The following is a 16,671-nucleotide window of genomic DNA, read 5'->3' as shown; positions in this document are numbered from 1 at the left end:
GCGCTCGTTAGCCGGCTCCCGCGGTGAGGGACAGGAATGCGGCGTGAGGCCCTGACGCTCCTCCATCGTGAGAGCACTCGATAGCCTCCTGCTAACAAGGGGAAAGAGGCCGCCAGCTCCAGACGTGGCACTCGCACTTTGAGAAGAAGCCCTGCTACTTAGTGTAACGTCTTTTCTAAGTAGCTGGTGAGAAAGACGTGGGAGCGCACGTCCGCGCATACGATGCCCGGGCGAAAGAACGCGGCAGAGCTGCCCCCTGTCTCCTTCCCACTGACCAGAGGGTTTACTAGTTCAGATCAAAGGGGCGCTATTGCGAGACACTGTGCCCTCCAATGACCCGGAAGAGAAAGCAAAACTGTGTCGCCGTCAAGAACAAGGAGGATCAGGTCTGTATTGATCCAGATCAGGTCCAGATGCAATGATCAAAACATGATAGATTTCCATCTCCAGAGCAATGAGGGACAATGTGGGAAAGGCAAAGAGTAATTACTCGCAGCTTTTCCCTAAGACACGGGGGTTCCACTGGCAGAAGTGTTTTCCTATTGATCGTGACACATGCAGAAACACACTCACAAATCGGACAAAGAAAACACACAAACATACGTGTCTGCACAGAGGAAAAACAAATTACATATAAATCAACTGTGAAGTAAAAGAGTATTGAATGTGACATTCAAACACACACACACACACACACACACACACACACACACACAAATTGTCTCTATGATGAGTCCCATCTGCAGCTGAGGCATCAGAATAAGACAGGCAGATGATTTTTTCCAGATCTGTCATCCCATCTTCCATCTTCCATCTCCAGCTACACACACACACACACACACACCTGTGAGCGACTGTCGGAACTCTGACTGCCTTCCGGACCGCCTGTCAAGACCTGTCGGTCATTCATTACCTCCTGGAGAGAAACAGAGAACCTCTGGATAAACCCTGACTTTGGAAGATAGGCAGTTGTGTCCCATAATCCCTTTCCATCGGTGCTTGGCCCGTGGTTATCGGACAGCACCCTGATTTTAATTGTGCACGCCTTAAACGCATCAGCCTGTCAGCCCGACACGCCCATACCCCGGCCAGCATCAGCTCCACGGTGGAGGGCGGAGCCCGTCCTGATGTCAGGCTAATTTCATTGGGCCAGAGAGCCGTTTACACCGGCTGCGGTGTAAACAGTGAACTTTGACACGTGGATTACATGGTGTTCCCTTCCCACAGGGGGTGGTAGATGCACTGTCCTCTTTATCTTTTATTCTGTCTTTCATCCTTCCTTGCTCTCTCCGTCTTTTGCTCTGTGTCTTCCCCGGCGACACGATGGGTCTGACTATATGAGAGACGTGGTTGGAGGGTGGGGAGGACGACTTTTCTCAAGAGGGAACTGAAACACTAAAAGCTCCTCTTTGTGGTTTAGCAGACGTGTGGGACGGGAGTGTTTACCCGTGACGAAGGCCAGTGTCTGAAGCATGGCGGGGCCTCATGCCTGGATGAATGAATCACAGATGCAGTGAGAGAGAGAGAGAGAGAGAGAGAGAGACAGAGCGGTAAACAGACTGAGCCAGGTCCATCCTCACGTGACCTGTCTCCGCGTGAGCCCCCGTGCAGGATGTACTGTAGTATCCGCCGTCTCAGAAGAGGCAAACAGCATGAGAACAGCATAGAGCTGGCGTGAGAGCAACACTGTACGCACTGACTGCACACCTCTTCGCCAGCGCGGGCTGGGCAATGTACCTGGGCAAAACGTCTCAACTCCCATCACCCTGAACGAGTGCTCACTCTGTTAGTTACAGGGAAAGATTCTGCTCCTCGATGGAGCTTACTGGAGAGTAGAGTTTGGGTGAATCAGCCGAGGGTCACTGAGCATGCTCAGGACTGTAGCTGGTGCAGACGCTTTCTCACATGGTCCCAGTCCGCTGAACGGCGCCTGTTTGCTCCTTCACCTTCTTCTCCTCCTCTACCTCCTTCACCTTCTCCTCCTTCTCTGCCTCCTTCACCTTCTCCTCTTCCTCTACCTCCTCAATCTTCTGCTCCTCCTCTACCTCCTTCACCTTCTCCTCCTTCTCTACCTCCTCAATCTTCTGCTCCTCCTCTACCTCCTTCACCTTATCCTCCTCCTCTACCTCTCAATCTTCTGCTCCCCCTCTACCTCCTTCACCTTCTCCTCCTCCTCCACCTCCTCAATCTTCTCCTCCTCCTCTACCTCCTCAATCTTCTTCTCCTCCTCCTTCTTTTCTCTGGGCTCCCTGCAGCATACTAGGATGGCTCAAATTGCTTCATTAGCACGGAGGCCAGAGAGGATCTGAAAGCTTGGCACCTCTCACTGTCAGTATCTGAGTGTCTGAGAGAAAAGGTTAACATGCTACGAGTGCGCCTGACCTTTTGACGTCTGGATGCACTTGTTTTTGGAATAACCAGCAAGGCAGCTTGCTTTACGCAAATAAAAGTCCAAAGCTCCTTGTTACGAATACCCTTAAATATGCCATAGTTCAAGTGAGATTTACCAACACTGAACGGCATTATGAAGGTAGATAAAATAATATATACACAATATCCTGCACAGACAAAGTGTACTGGCAGAGTAAAGTGGGTGTAAGGTCTGGTGTCATCCTCGCTCACAGTTTAATTATTCTAAAAACTTGGTTTTGCAGACGTAGCCGATATCTCGTCCATAGCAGCTCTGAATCGAAGCCAGCAAATGTTGCCAAACACCAACTCTCTCTACTCCCTCTTCAAATGACAGTCAGAGAAATCACGTGAGGTTCAATTTCAAGTGAGGACTGCTTCTAAAACAGAGCAGAACAGTAAAGGAATAAAAGCCCCTGAACAATTCAGCTTGGCAAAAAAGATGGAGCTTCTAGTAACTTGTTAAGTGTGCTAAAAATATTGTAGGATGTTTAAGTCATTGTAAAGACCATAGTGTACTTGTGATACCACAACAGGAGTGAGCATGACAGCATCTGCTCCACGAAGGGGTGGCACGAATGCATGCTTCTCCCAGAGGCGCCTGGGACCTGCTGGGCTCTCTCTGCGTGCCATCCTGCACCGTGCAGGATATCCACAGCATGACCTCATCTTCCTATGGGGAGTGCTTCCCTACGCCGCCTGGACCCACATGATGGCCCAAAGATCGGAGGGAAGAGAGGGGTAAGGTGTGTGTGTGTGTGTGTGTGTGTGTGTGTGTGTGTGTGTCCAAAGGTGATGGAGTAATGTGCCAAAGGCATACATCTAGCATGGGCATGGTGGGTGGAGGAAGCCTCCACCTCAGCAGTGGTTCAAGTCTAACGACTCATAGAAAACAAAGGTGGTGGAGCCATCTGTTGTGAAACCCTTTCCGGAGAACCGGGGGTGGGCAGACGGAACGAAGAGCAGGGGAAGGAGGAGAACACAACAGAAAAGACAAAGTCGTTTTGGCCGGGGCAGCATGTGGCGCCATGCGAGACGGCTGTGCGCCTGAACGAGTACTCAGAACACGTGACTATTCCAGGGGCCTGTGCAGAGGGCCGGCCCACCTATTATGCGGGGTTGCTCTGTTAAGGTTTGCTGTAATCAGCCCTGTTTGAGAGCTATTTGAAGTTAGTGGTTGTGATCGAATGGTAATACTCTGTTTTACACCGTCTCTGCTCTGGGCACGAGCGAACGTCTATCAGCGGAACTGAATAATTAAGTCATTCATCAGCCGGCTGCTTCCAGATAAGACCACTTAACAGGGGGGCTAAATATCTTATTAAGCAAGCATCTCTGAATCACTAGGCACTAGTTCATTTATTACGTTTTGATGAGCAAAAAAAAGATTGTAGCCACTGGCCAGCGAAAGAAATAACAAAAACAACAAAAGATCATTGTGCATTAAAAATGCATAAAGATCCATTAGGGAACTAAAATGTTGAAAATGAGAGCAGAAAATAACCAGTGAATGCAACAACTATTACAGAGTAAGCCACATAAAATTGCCAGTCTACTGCTCTGGGTCTGCTAACAAACTAACTGCTAAATTTAACATAACGCAGAGCTGACTTGAACAAAATTATTCTGGATGTAGTTGAAGGCTACAGAGAATCAGTTCCTCAACCCATCATGCAAAATACTTCACACGTAGGAGTATCTTTTGACAAAGATCACGGCGGGTCAACTAATGCAGTGGTACGCGTGCTAATACTATGTTCTGGTAAGCAGGGCGTTCTGATATTTCTATCGTCCACAAAGCCACACTTTTGCTCCAGAACCTCTCCTAGATGTCCAGCGGGCCGTCCGTCAGACTGGAAGGGAGACGACTGAAGGAGCAGCATGATGCTTCACCCAACCGGTAGGAGTCAGCAGCAGGGCCGCAGTGCCTGGAGATGCCGGTTACTGGAGGGAGGCGACACCGCACGGACTCCCAGATGCGCGCCTAACTGACCGCTTTCAATGGACAGGCGCAAGGGGTGTCCGAGCAGGCCGACAGGGAGGAAAGAGAGGGGGAGGACACTCCTCGGCCAACCGGGAGAGAGCAGACGCGCAGACCGACGTTGGGAGGTGGTGTGACGAGCAGGAACGCAGCAGGGCTGCACGGAGCTCCACGTGCGCAATGCAGAAAGATGGATGGGAACGCGCAGCAGTGAATGAGCACTGCAAATGGCCTCCAAGGGTGCTTGGATGTGAGGTGTTTGATGATGTTTTGAACTATGTTTATGTCTTACCTCAGCAAAACACTGCTGAATAAATAGATTGTGTGTGTGTGTGTGTGTGTGTGTGTGTGTGTGTGTGTGCGCGCGCACGCACGTGTGTGTTAGGGTGTTGGTGCGTGCTCTGAGTCCCCCTCAGTAAGGACGCATGCTGTGCTAAGGTGCAATTACGGTGATAATCCATCATCCTGTGACGGCTCAGTGACCCCATGCTAAGATTGCGGGAGGCTGAGGTGACAGAAAACGTCATGTTAGGGATCTCAGCGTTCTGAGCGTTCAGAACCGAGCGCTCCATCTCTTCAGCAGCACTGCCTCCACCCATCACCCGCCCTGCGACTCCCACCCTGAGAACGCACATCACGAATAAAAAAACACACCAACGCTATTCATAGCATCTCAGGTACTTCTCATGCTGGAGACCATCAGCTACAAGTGGGCTGCTTGGGTTGGCCATGCTGCTAGATTTTTCTAATGCCGATTTTTAAAGATTTAAATGTCATTTTTCTCTAATCTGCATATTCTCCGCCTCTTCTGTACTAATGGATCACTGCTCATGTGCCCGCCACTGCCCATGTGCCCGCCCACTGCCCATGTGCCCGCCCACTGCCCATGTGCCCGCCCACTGCTCATGTGCTGTCCCGCCCACTGCCCATGTGCCCGCCCACTGCTCATTTGCCCGCCCACTGCCCATGTGCCCGCCCACTGCTCATGTGCCCGCCCACTGCCCATGTGCCCGCCCACTGCTCATGCGCTGTCCCGCCCACTGCTCATGCGCTGTCCCGCCCAGGGTCACAGCAGCACTACCAATCTGACACGGGCAGCATATGCATGACTGTGTGGCCATTGTGACTGTGACATGCCTTGCAATATATTAAAGGTTAAAAATCCGTGTGCTATTTGACTACATTTGATACCTTATATGATTCACCAAAACACCCATGGGACACTTATTTGGAAACATTTCAGCCTGGTCAGAGGGCAGACCGCCCCTGCCTCTGGCTGCCCCCAACATGCCTAAGGCTTTCGTTAGCTATTTCTAGCATTAGCATGCCATATCAATTACATATGATATAGCATATCATATCAACTAGAGCCTCCAGGTGCTGACATCACCAGGTGTGGACTGGTCTTAGTGAAGAGGTTTTGCCAGTCTGAACTCCCTCTCACAATCATCCACATACCAAGAAGAAACTGGGGAATGTGTCATGCGCACTCTGTAATGAGCCTGTGGTTTACGGACGCTGACCTTGTTAGCCTTTGTGCAAGTTGCAGCACTTTGGTGAGAACCCTCATCAAACTGTTTACACTGTCTGAAGGCACAAGAGGTTTCAGGGAGCGGGACGCTGCGGAGAACAAAGTCTCTAATCGTTCACTGGCTATTTACTGCGACGAATAACGCAGATCTTCCCTGCCGTCACTCTCAGACAGACACAGCAGAAGCGACCAGCCAAACCCGTAATACCTGGTGGATGTGGCTTTATAAACCTGGAAATCTGCACTGCATTGGTGCGTGGGGTTGGGGGGAGGGGTCCACACATGCCCAGGAACTTACGAAAGAAACTCTGCTCTGCTGCAACGAGAGCAGGCCGCACATCTGCTCTGAGTTACACCGAACCTGAACCCCTCACCCACATCTGTCAAAGTTTAGCTGCAAAGGAAAATAGGCAGTTCCTGTTCATCTGCTACATGGCGATCTGGAAGTCATTACGCCATGCGAGTCTAAAAAAGCCAAAGATTTATAGCTGAAAAGCAACTTAGACGTATCTCCTGGTTTACTTTGGAGAGTTTTTGGCATTTCTTAGGCACACTTTATTCATTTTCCATTGTGCAAACACACACACACACACACACACACACACACACAAAAGAGTTATGTTCATAAGAATGACAATAAGAACTAGGTGGTTAGAGGAAAATTACACTTCACATTTATCTAACATCTAAAAATAAGTACGTGAGAGCAGCTCAGAGGAATAAATTAAAACATTATGAAATGTCTACGAAGCTGAAATATGTTAGTCAGTGGGGAAGCTGTCATTTTGACGGCAGAGGTTTCTGGTGTTGCCAGTGCTGTTAAATCTTTAAAGGAATTATTTCATAAACACAGCAATGAGTGTAATGCAAAAAACAAAACATCTTTTCAGTTTCAACCTCTTTCACAACACATTTATACTGCCACTTAATAGAGATAAACTGTTTTCTGCAATACTGGCGCATCCCATGCATAAGGAAGAGCTACAGAACATGAAGAGGACACCAGAACTAGTAGCTCAGTACCACAGCACACTCTTCTCAGTAACGTCGCTTTTTAACAGGTCACGTCACAAATCAGCTTCCCAGAAACCCAACCCAAAGTCACTAATAGCATGTCCCGGCACAGCATGTCCCGATACTAGCATGTCCCGACACAGCAGCAACAGACTGTATTCAACTGTATTCTTTAACGGTTGCCTTAAATCTGCAGGGAAAGTCGATGCACAGCTCTACTCTTTTGGAATGAGTCGTACACGTCAGCGCGCCTGGATAACTAGAGCTTCAGATAACCTGCCTGTCACAGAGATGCTCTCAGTGACACTCACTGACAAAGACACTGCCCGTCACTGAGAGACGCCGATATGTTCTTACTGATCTGGCGCTAGGACGACTAAAAGCAAGGCCAGAATCCATATTTAGTAACACTGCTGATTCTGGATGCATTGACCACACCAGTGCAGTCATTAGAATATATAGGGTGAAGGGTGCTCAGAGAACAGCACTATTCTTTGGAGAAAGTTTGAAAGATTTCCTGAGTCCCGGGTTGTTGGTGACACGGCTGACTATAAGGCCTGTGCACAGGAAGTCTGGACACGGAGATCACAGAAAACCTCAGGAATGTCCGAGTCACTCTACAGCCAGGTGGTCGAGCCAACTCAGGACGGAGTTTGTGTTATTTATGATTCAGGGCTAAACATTTCTGAGCCAGCAAACAAACCTTCAGCCAACCCTTCATCCTAAAATACTTCAGCCAAAATTGTAACGCCTGCCCTCACCCGGACAGATACTGCCTGTAAACGACCAGCTGACCAGTTCCCCTTATCCTTATACTCCCTTTCAATGACTAGCTGGCATCAAACTAGACAGACAGACAGACAGACAGGTGTTGTCCTTGTGTAAAAAAAACAGCTAGAGTGAAGCTAACCTTGTGTAAAAAAAACAGCCAGAGTGAAGCTAATAAAGACTTGCTGAACACTAGCAGTGTTAGGACATTTGATATTTCCCATGTCATGTTTCTAGTTTAAACCTCGGTGACAAGTCACACTTTGAATAACATTTGTGCGTGTGCATGCTTACTGATTCAGGTACAAATACACCAGAACGTTACTTTGTAACCCCAGGGTGTGCAGCGTCCTGTCATCTCCACGATGCTCAGATCTTCTTTCTTTTGCTGGTTGTCAGCTAAATATAGCTGAGGACCAGAAGCTGTGTTTCCCTAACCAACTGCACACCGCTGTCAGATCTGACGGTCGCCCTGACTCGAACACCTAGCGGCAACGTCCACCTCGGTTGCTGCCTGGGGGTACAGGTTGCAGGGTCCGCTAAACCCTCCTGGTCGAGAACACTTTCAAAAACCCCTGCTTGAACTGAAGAAGTGAGAGAGCAAAGAGATCGTGTAACATCTAGGTAAAATGGCGTTTCATTACTGATCCATTACGGTGCTGACAAGTGAATTACAATCTGTTATTAGTGCCGAGGCACTCATTTAAAACTCTCCATTCATGTCAGGCACTCTGTTAGGAATGAGGGGAGAGTCATTCATCATGGCGTACTGGGCTGCTAAGACTTCCACACTGCACTCTGGTTTAGATCAGGATTTTTTTTTCCCTCGTTGCAAAGCAAACTGGGACGAAAAGCGTAAGACATGCCGCGAGACCACTAAATGCTGGTTTGCATAACAGGACTACATTAACGTAATCTTAGACATCTTAAATACTGCAATCAGATAAAGAAGACATTACCATTATTACAGACTATTGATTGGATTAATTATACAAGAGGAAAGCTCTTAGGAACACATCCATAATCCCGTTTTCACGTTTTTTTTTAATGTCTTATCTAATAAAATTACTCATTAGGAAAAATCGTGTATTAATGAAATGGCAAATAAGCTTTAACATTTGTTTCCGTGCACATGAATGAGCGTGTACGGGTGATTAGCGTTAACAGGGTCGTGAGTCACGTTCTGAAGTGCACGGCACACACCCTTCTGCCACCTTCCCATGATCCTTCAGTCTCGGAGCCACAGTCAGCGTAGCAGAGCGTCATTAATGATGGCCATAATAACATCACCACCGTTACAACATATCACATTAAGTCACACAGACGTTACCATGGTCTCTGAATCTAGGCTAAATAGACAACAGACATTTCATTACACACACAAAAAATATATTCATAAATAAACAAATTTATTAACTAATTAAAACCGGGATGTAGTATTAATGAAGCCTAAAGGGCAAAGATGATGAATGATTATAACTGAGTTTATTTTTTGTTCGTTTGTGTCTATGTTTAGAGCCTTTTATTAAAGTGAATGCTAAGTAGTTTAAAGATAGATTAAAACATCCCAGACTTTGTAACAAATATTGTTTCTCACACAGACTTTCGTATTCCAAATCACTGTCGGTCGCTGGCAACCTACACACTAGCCTGACACACCGGGCACTCACGACACACATAACTAGTGATACAGTTTGTATAACGACAATTGTACGGGCCCGGCAGTCTCACCGAGCGTAACCGGACTAACTTCAGAACTTAACATGCCACACTCCCAGGCAGAGAAGGGGTGGAAACTTGTAATATCTTACATTACTGAGAGGGCAAAATAAACGATGTTTCAATCATTCCGAAAAGACTCTGATACAGGCTACGTGTCGCGAGAGTCATTTTTTCCCCCGAGGTGTTTGAGCATCGTTGACCTTCTCAGCGCGGGGCGCCACGCCACGGAGAACGCATGAGGAATGTTAATAGACTGTGTAATACATTTCGGGGATCGAAGTCCCGTAAGAGGCGCCAAGCTAAGCATCCATCATCTCCGCACACACAAACAGGATTACAGGGCAGAGTACATTCCGGGGCACGAGCAAGCTCAAATAAATAAATAAATAAACAATAAACAAATAAAGAAAGAAAGAAATAGACGCATAAATACATAAACAGTGAAGGATGCTTTTGAAAACCGACAATAAACCAAGCCGGAGGTATGACTCGCCGAGGAACTCGTCGAGACGTGCCCCACGGAGAGGGTAAAGCTCACTCGGTCGCCTTGGTCACTCGTCTAGCAACCTCCTTCTGAGCTGTGACCCCAGCACGCGCGGACACGCGAGCGCCCCGTATCCCCCGCACCAGGCGGTCACTTTCCATGGTTGCGCACTGGCCACTCGAGCTTCCCGTCATTGACGAACAAGTAACAAGAGAATCTATTTTTTGTTCCATCCCTTATCACAACAAATGAATAGTCTCGGATTGGGTGGCGTGCCCCGTCTTTGTTCGTTCAGCAAAACAGAGTTTAAGGCATATAAAAGGTATAACGCTTACACCAGCCCTTGAACTGCTTAGTTATTTTACTCACAGCCAGGGCTGGGGTTCAGTTTACATCTCAGCCCAGCACAGAAAACACAGTCATCTGGTTTGAATTTAATTTCATTTATAAAACAGCCGCCTTGTATGGGTGTGGGGAACCTCTTTAATAAACTGTACGCGACTCGCCTCTCGTCCATCTAAATTGCGTGAAGACTTTCAAGTGAAATTTGGAGATGCATCGACACCATGAAGACAAATTATTTGTTTTTCGCTATAAACAATATGAAAGCTAGCGCAACTGAGATCCAATGACACTGAATAAATTCACCGATAGTAAAACCGCTGCCACATGACGTTAGATCAATTCAACTTAGAAATATCTGTGGTAAGCCATTCGCCCTAGGTCAATAATTTTCCTTCGTAAGGGCTACCACGGTTTTCATACGTCAAATAGGATAATATATACGTATGCATTTTTTTTGCATACTTTCAAAACACATTTGGGAGAATCGACTTACCGAGAAACAATGATCGGAATGTCGCAGACATCACGGCACGCGACTGGGGTCTAAGTTCTTTAGGCAGGAGCTGGAAACAATGCACTCTGGCTCCCTCAAATTCACGCAAGTGGCCCCGAGCAATCAGTCGCCACGGAGCTGCACAGAAACACTATTTCGGAAGAAAGGGGAACAGGAATCTATGACCCGCGCGCAAGGACAGCATGTCAAGACATTCTGAAAGACGAATCCCCGATTAAGGAACGGAACCGTGTCCCCGGGACATTTCCATCTGCTCGGTAAAGAAATCGAAGTTCCCTTTTCGGTCTTGCAAAACGACGCGTGTGTATCAGGTTCCCGTTGACTCCGTGACACGGCGCCTTCTCCTCTGTCTCGTGCCTCTGCGTGTCCGTGTGCGACGCGCGAGAATGTGCAGTGCGGGGTAGGTGGATGCTGAAGGATGGGGACCTCTAGAGTCCGAGGTGCTCACATTGCCTTCCAGGACGAATGGCAAGCGCAATTCCGTGCCGAGGTCCGCTCAGGACTGACGCGGATTGCGGACTGTCACAGTGCAACCGGAAACAGTGCGATTTCTTTGTGCGTCATGACAGAATTTTAATCACTGCCCACATACCAATAGTTAACTGATATTAGTCATTTATTGTACTATGTAGCTATGTTTCGAGTCACTTAGGGAGATACTTTATGTACTTTCAGTGTTTGATTAAATATTGACTGGCTGTCATGGTATTTTAATGTGATCATATTGGTGCAACCTATTCGTACAACATATTCGTGCAACCTAAAATGAACAGTCGTTTTGTAGTTTCTCCGATTTCAAAAATAGCTGTTCTACAAAAGGGTGCCTTACTCCCACAGGGAAGAACAGGACGACAAAATCGATACCAGTACCGTAAACCACTGGACCAGCTACAAAGTCCCCAAAATTGGATTCTACCTTATGTTTGTAATATGAATTAGAAAAAAAAGGCGCACGAGGGCATGCTTCAGATGTGTTATAAAGCCACGTTCTGCGGAGATGATTTATTCACACAAAACAGTGACATTTCCTATGTTTCCAGTTCATTAAGTTTTTTGACAGATCGATGAAGCAAAGTTCCAACACAACTCAGATTATTATTATTATTATTATTATTATTATTATTATTATTATTATTATTATTATCCACAGCTCTGCCTATGAATTTGAGGAGAACACCATCATTGGCGATCTATATATAGGTAACCTATATGCTGAAGAAAGAAAAAGAAATACAATCCTACACCTAGTGGCAGGTAGGAATAACATAAGCCAGGTGCTGTAGCCAAGTGACCAGGATTGTACACAAAGCCTTCTGCATGGAATGTGGGTTGGATCTTTGCGGATCCAACTGAATGGAGAACAACTGAACTGTGGCCTTGTGGGACAACCCGATCCGAACAGGTAAACAAACAATGGTGAACCAATCAGCACCACTGACAACAGAACAGAAAATGCTAGCGGTGGTGGGCCTGACATTTCTGAGTGATGCCAGTGTCATAATGGTGGAAATGCAGGGACTGAAAGTGGAAATGGAGAGAATTCTGAAGGCAAATCCAAGAATATCTCCTTGTCAGTGGGAGCATTTAGATTTGTGACCCCTTAAGATAGGAGAGATCTAGCAGATCCCAAGAATAACGACACTGATCTCAGTCCAGAAAATCTCAGTTCAGAAGAGGCCAACAGCAGTGGAAAGCTGCAGATGAATGGAAAGTAGTGGCTTTAAAGCAGCACTAGGTAAGTTCGGGGATTTGGCGACCTCTCTGATGGAATTATGCAATTGCAAGAAACGTGTGTAAAATAATTTTGTAACATGGGCTGTGCTGCGTTTCCTCATTTCCTCAAGTGGATTGATCTGAATATTGCAAATGCGTTCACATTGAAGGACTATTCAAAAGGAACTCCATCAGAACTCAGTGATGGGAAGGTCCTCTGAGGTGTTGAACTTGTATCTGAGACCTTTCATATGTAGATACATATGTGAATATAACCTGTCATACCGAGTACTAGATTAAATTTTAGCTATAAGAGTGGTGGGTGAGAATATATTTATTGAAGTCATTATTGTCAGTATTATTACTTTAGTGACAAACTATCACTAATACTACCACAAACTATCATTAGTTTAGTGACAAACGTGTGTGTGTGTGTGTGTGTACTTATATGTATTCATTATGTTGACATTGTCTGTTATTAGCTATCTGCACTTCTGCCAAAGTTGTCAGTCAACCGGCGGCTCAGTCCCTCACTAGAAGTCCCACACCCCAACACTTCACCTGGTCTGAGTACTAACTCCTGGCTCTCATTACCTCGTTATCAGGTCAGCTTTATAATCAGCAGTCACCCTCCAGCTTATGGCACAGCACTGCACATCTCTGTGTGCTCGTAATTAACTTTAGGGATATAACATCGCCGGTTCTGTTTAAGTCTACATTTCTTTGCTTTAAACACAGGCAAAGCCGCAGAAGATACCTGGGTTTGCCATTCCAATGTTCCCATTACCTAACTGACTATCAGCACTGTGAGCCACGCCCCAAATAACGTTACTCAGATCAGCACTGTGAGCCACGCCCCAAGTAACGTTACTCAGATCAGCACTGTAAGCCACGCCCTAAGTAACGTTACTCAGATCAGCACTGTGAGCCACGCCCCAAGTAACGTTACTCAGATCAGCACTGTAAGCCACGCCCTAAGTAACGTTACTCAGATCAGCACTGTAAGCCACGCCCTAAGTAACGTTACTCAGATCAGCACTGTGAGCCACGCCCCAAGTAACGTTACTCAGATCAGCACTGTAAGCCACGCCCTAAGTAACGTTACTCAGATCAGCACTGTGAGCCACGCCCCAAGTAACGTTACTCAGATCAGCACTGTAAGCCACGCCCTAAGTAACGTTACTCAGATCAGCACTGTAAGCCACGCCCTAAGTAACGTTACTCAGATCAGCACTGTGAGCCACGCCCCAAGTAACGTTACTCAGATCAGCACTGTGAGCCACGCCCCAAGTAACGTTACTCAGATCAGCACTGTAAGCCACGCCCTAAGTAACGTTACTCAGATCAGCACTGAGCCACGCCCCAAGTAACGTTACTCAGATCAGCACTGTGAGCCACGCCCCAAGTAACGTTACTCAGATCAGCACTGTAAGCCACGCCCTAAGTAACGTTACTCAGATCAGCACTGTAAGCCACGCCCTAAGTAACGTTACTCAGATCAGCACTGTGAGCCACGCCCCAAGTAACGTTACTCAGATCAGCACTGTAAGCCACGCCCCAAGTAACGTTACTCAGATAAGCACTGTGAGCCACGCCCCATGTAACGTTACTCAGATCAGCACTGTGAGCCACGCCCCATGTAACGTTACTCAGATCAGCACTGTGAGCCACGCCCCAAGTAACGTTACTCAGATCAGCACTGTGAGCCACGCCCCATGTAATGTTACTTAGGTAACCAGCTCATCGAGCAGGAGCTCTTTGAGCCTGTGTGCGTGATGTGTTCTGAAAAACTCCTGCCAAATCCGACCCGACAGCTCTGACTTTTGAATGAATATTTCATGCTTTACAGGGTGACTAGCAGCAGCAGGACAAAATATTTTAGCAGATTTTTTTTCCCTCTTGATTCCAATGTCTTTCAATTTTAATCAACCAGTCTTACATACTGCAGCTTGAAACATTTTTGCCGGCATATCCACTAATAATCACCCACTGTGAGCAATAAAAAGAAATGTACAACTGTATCCAGCTAACTGCATCCTGGTATTTCATACTGAGTGGAGAATCCCTGTACCCACCGTTCAGTGCATGTTCTGTTCTTTTTTATAAATAGTTGTGACATTTTCATTTTCGGCATTTAGCAGATGCTCTTATCCAGAGTGACTTAAAAAAAACTTTGCCGTCTACTCACAGAATGTATCCTGGCCAGTACTACAGGTTAGAGACTAAGATACAGTTGAACTGGAATAAGTCCTATATCAAATCACAATAAGTGCATTACCAAACAATAACTGCTGGATTATGACGCATCAGTCATCATTTTATAGATGAAAAATAGTAATTTATTGGGAAAATATAAGGTTCTTTTGATGATTTCTTAAATTAAATCCCCAAATTTTAACAAATTTCCAAAATTTATTTAGAATAATACATTAACTGAATATATGCTGTAGGAAATGTATATTTTTCTCTGTGTTTTTATATACTTACACCATGGCATTGCCAAGAGCCCAGGAGAAAATATTGGGGTACAGGAGTCAAAGGTCATATGAGTTATAATTGAACAATAACCAGAGAGCTTTTGAAAAATGGAGTAGAAATGCACAAAATATGTAGTCTCTTTCACCCATGAATCTCAATAAAGGTCCTCCTTGTTTGTTCCAAAATAAATCTGTTGTATAAATATTATCAGATACAGAGGAAAACAGTGGATGGACAACGGCATGGAGTTCGAGTTTGAAGTACGTGCTGTCCTTATATAGAGATGCTGGTGAGTGTGTGGGACAGCAGCACACAGCCCAGGTCCCTGTAAGGTAGCGGGACACTGTGATTTATGCATACCTTGGTTTGCTGGCGCGGGCGATGCAGAGACCAGGAGGGAACCTGGCTGGGGTCGAGTAAACACACTGAGGAGCTGAAAAAGTGCAGCGGTGTGCAAAGCTCCCGGGCGCATTAATACCCCGTTCAACACTCCCGCCAACCTGCTGCCATTTCTGCTGGTGCCGGAGACCCGGGTCTCCTCGTGCGGAACAACTCCGGACGCACGTGTGTGCACGTGTGCACGAGCACGCACTCACTTACACTTGCACACACACACACACACACACAAACATGTGTGCCCACAAATACACACTCATTCAGATGTACTCCTGCACATGCACACACACACACACACACACACACACACACACACACACACACACACAACCATTGGGATCACTCTCACTCTGTATTGTCTTTCATCTGTCCCAAATCTGGAAGCAAAATAACTAAGAATATCACATTTCCAATCTAAAGTGTCTATTTTTACAACAACATTGGCTTTTGAAATTTCTCAAAACACTGCTGGTTTTAGGTTGCTGTTTTGGTCTGTACATTGGGGGTGGACAGTAGATGGGAAGCACACAACTCCATGTGTCTGTCTGCACTTCAGACGAAGAATGTTGCACTGAGATGGTAATTGTTAATTAGTGATCTTTCTTTCCTGCTAATCCAGAGGCACAATTTGGTGGAGACTAAAACATCTGATGCTAATCCCCTATTACCTTTATGAAGGGCTGATTCCATGTAAACTCAGGATTAATCTAATGAATGGATTCCATCGTTTTCTTGAACAATGACATTTGAATTAATGACAGGGATTAGGATGAAGATCTAGGCGAGATGGATGGCCTTATTTGATCATATATATATATATATATATATATATATATATATATATATATATATATATATATATATATATATATACGCACACACACACACACACACACACACACACACGTACATTACAATTAAATGTTTCACTTCACACATCCCAGCTTCACAGGGTCAGCCATTGTATGGCAATCCTGGAGCCAAGAGGGTTAAGGACCCTCTTCAAGGCCCATCAGTGGCTACATGGCAGAGCTGGGATTCCAATCCACAACCTTACAATTGAAAACCCCAAAAATAACCTGAAATTATAAAGTCATATCTACTGTGGAAAATTTCACTAGAGAACGCCAAAAAGGGATAACCAGATGGCAAACTTCAGCACACGCACGGACCGCATCACAGGTTCTACTGTTCAAGGTTCATGATGGCGTGCTGTCAGCTGCCAAATTTGTCATGGCTCAACGGTGGACAGTTTGACAGCGTCAAAGCTTCGTTTTGGCAGCAGAGCACTGAACATAGAGACAAGTCAGACAGCA

The 16,671-nt window shown here is 46.2% G+C and overlaps 1 protein-coding gene across 1 annotated transcript in view; it reads right to left on the bottom strand.

Annotated features, from left to right (window-relative positions):
* The window catches only part of clmpb (CXADR like membrane protein b), a 65,920-nt gene extending 54,536 nt beyond the window's left edge, over positions 1-11,384 (bottom strand). The window contains exon 1 of the mRNA XM_027031386.3: positions 10,748-11,384. Within this exon, the coding sequence (XP_026887187.2) occupies positions 10,748-10,778 (31 nt within the window). The 5' untranslated portion in view covers positions 10,779-11,384. The remainder of the gene's footprint in view (positions 1-10,747) is intronic.
* Positions 11,385-16,671: the final 5,287 nt, after the last annotated feature.

This window comes from Electrophorus electricus, chromosome 6 (genome assembly GCF_041902795.1).
Source record: "Electrophorus electricus isolate QZ-2024a chromosome 6, ASM4190279v1, whole genome shotgun sequence".
Taxonomy (NCBI): domain Eukaryota; kingdom Metazoa; phylum Chordata; class Actinopteri; order Gymnotiformes; family Gymnotidae; genus Electrophorus; species Electrophorus electricus.
Note: the sequence above shows the minus strand (reverse complement) of the source record. Positions and strands in the feature narration are given on the sequence as shown.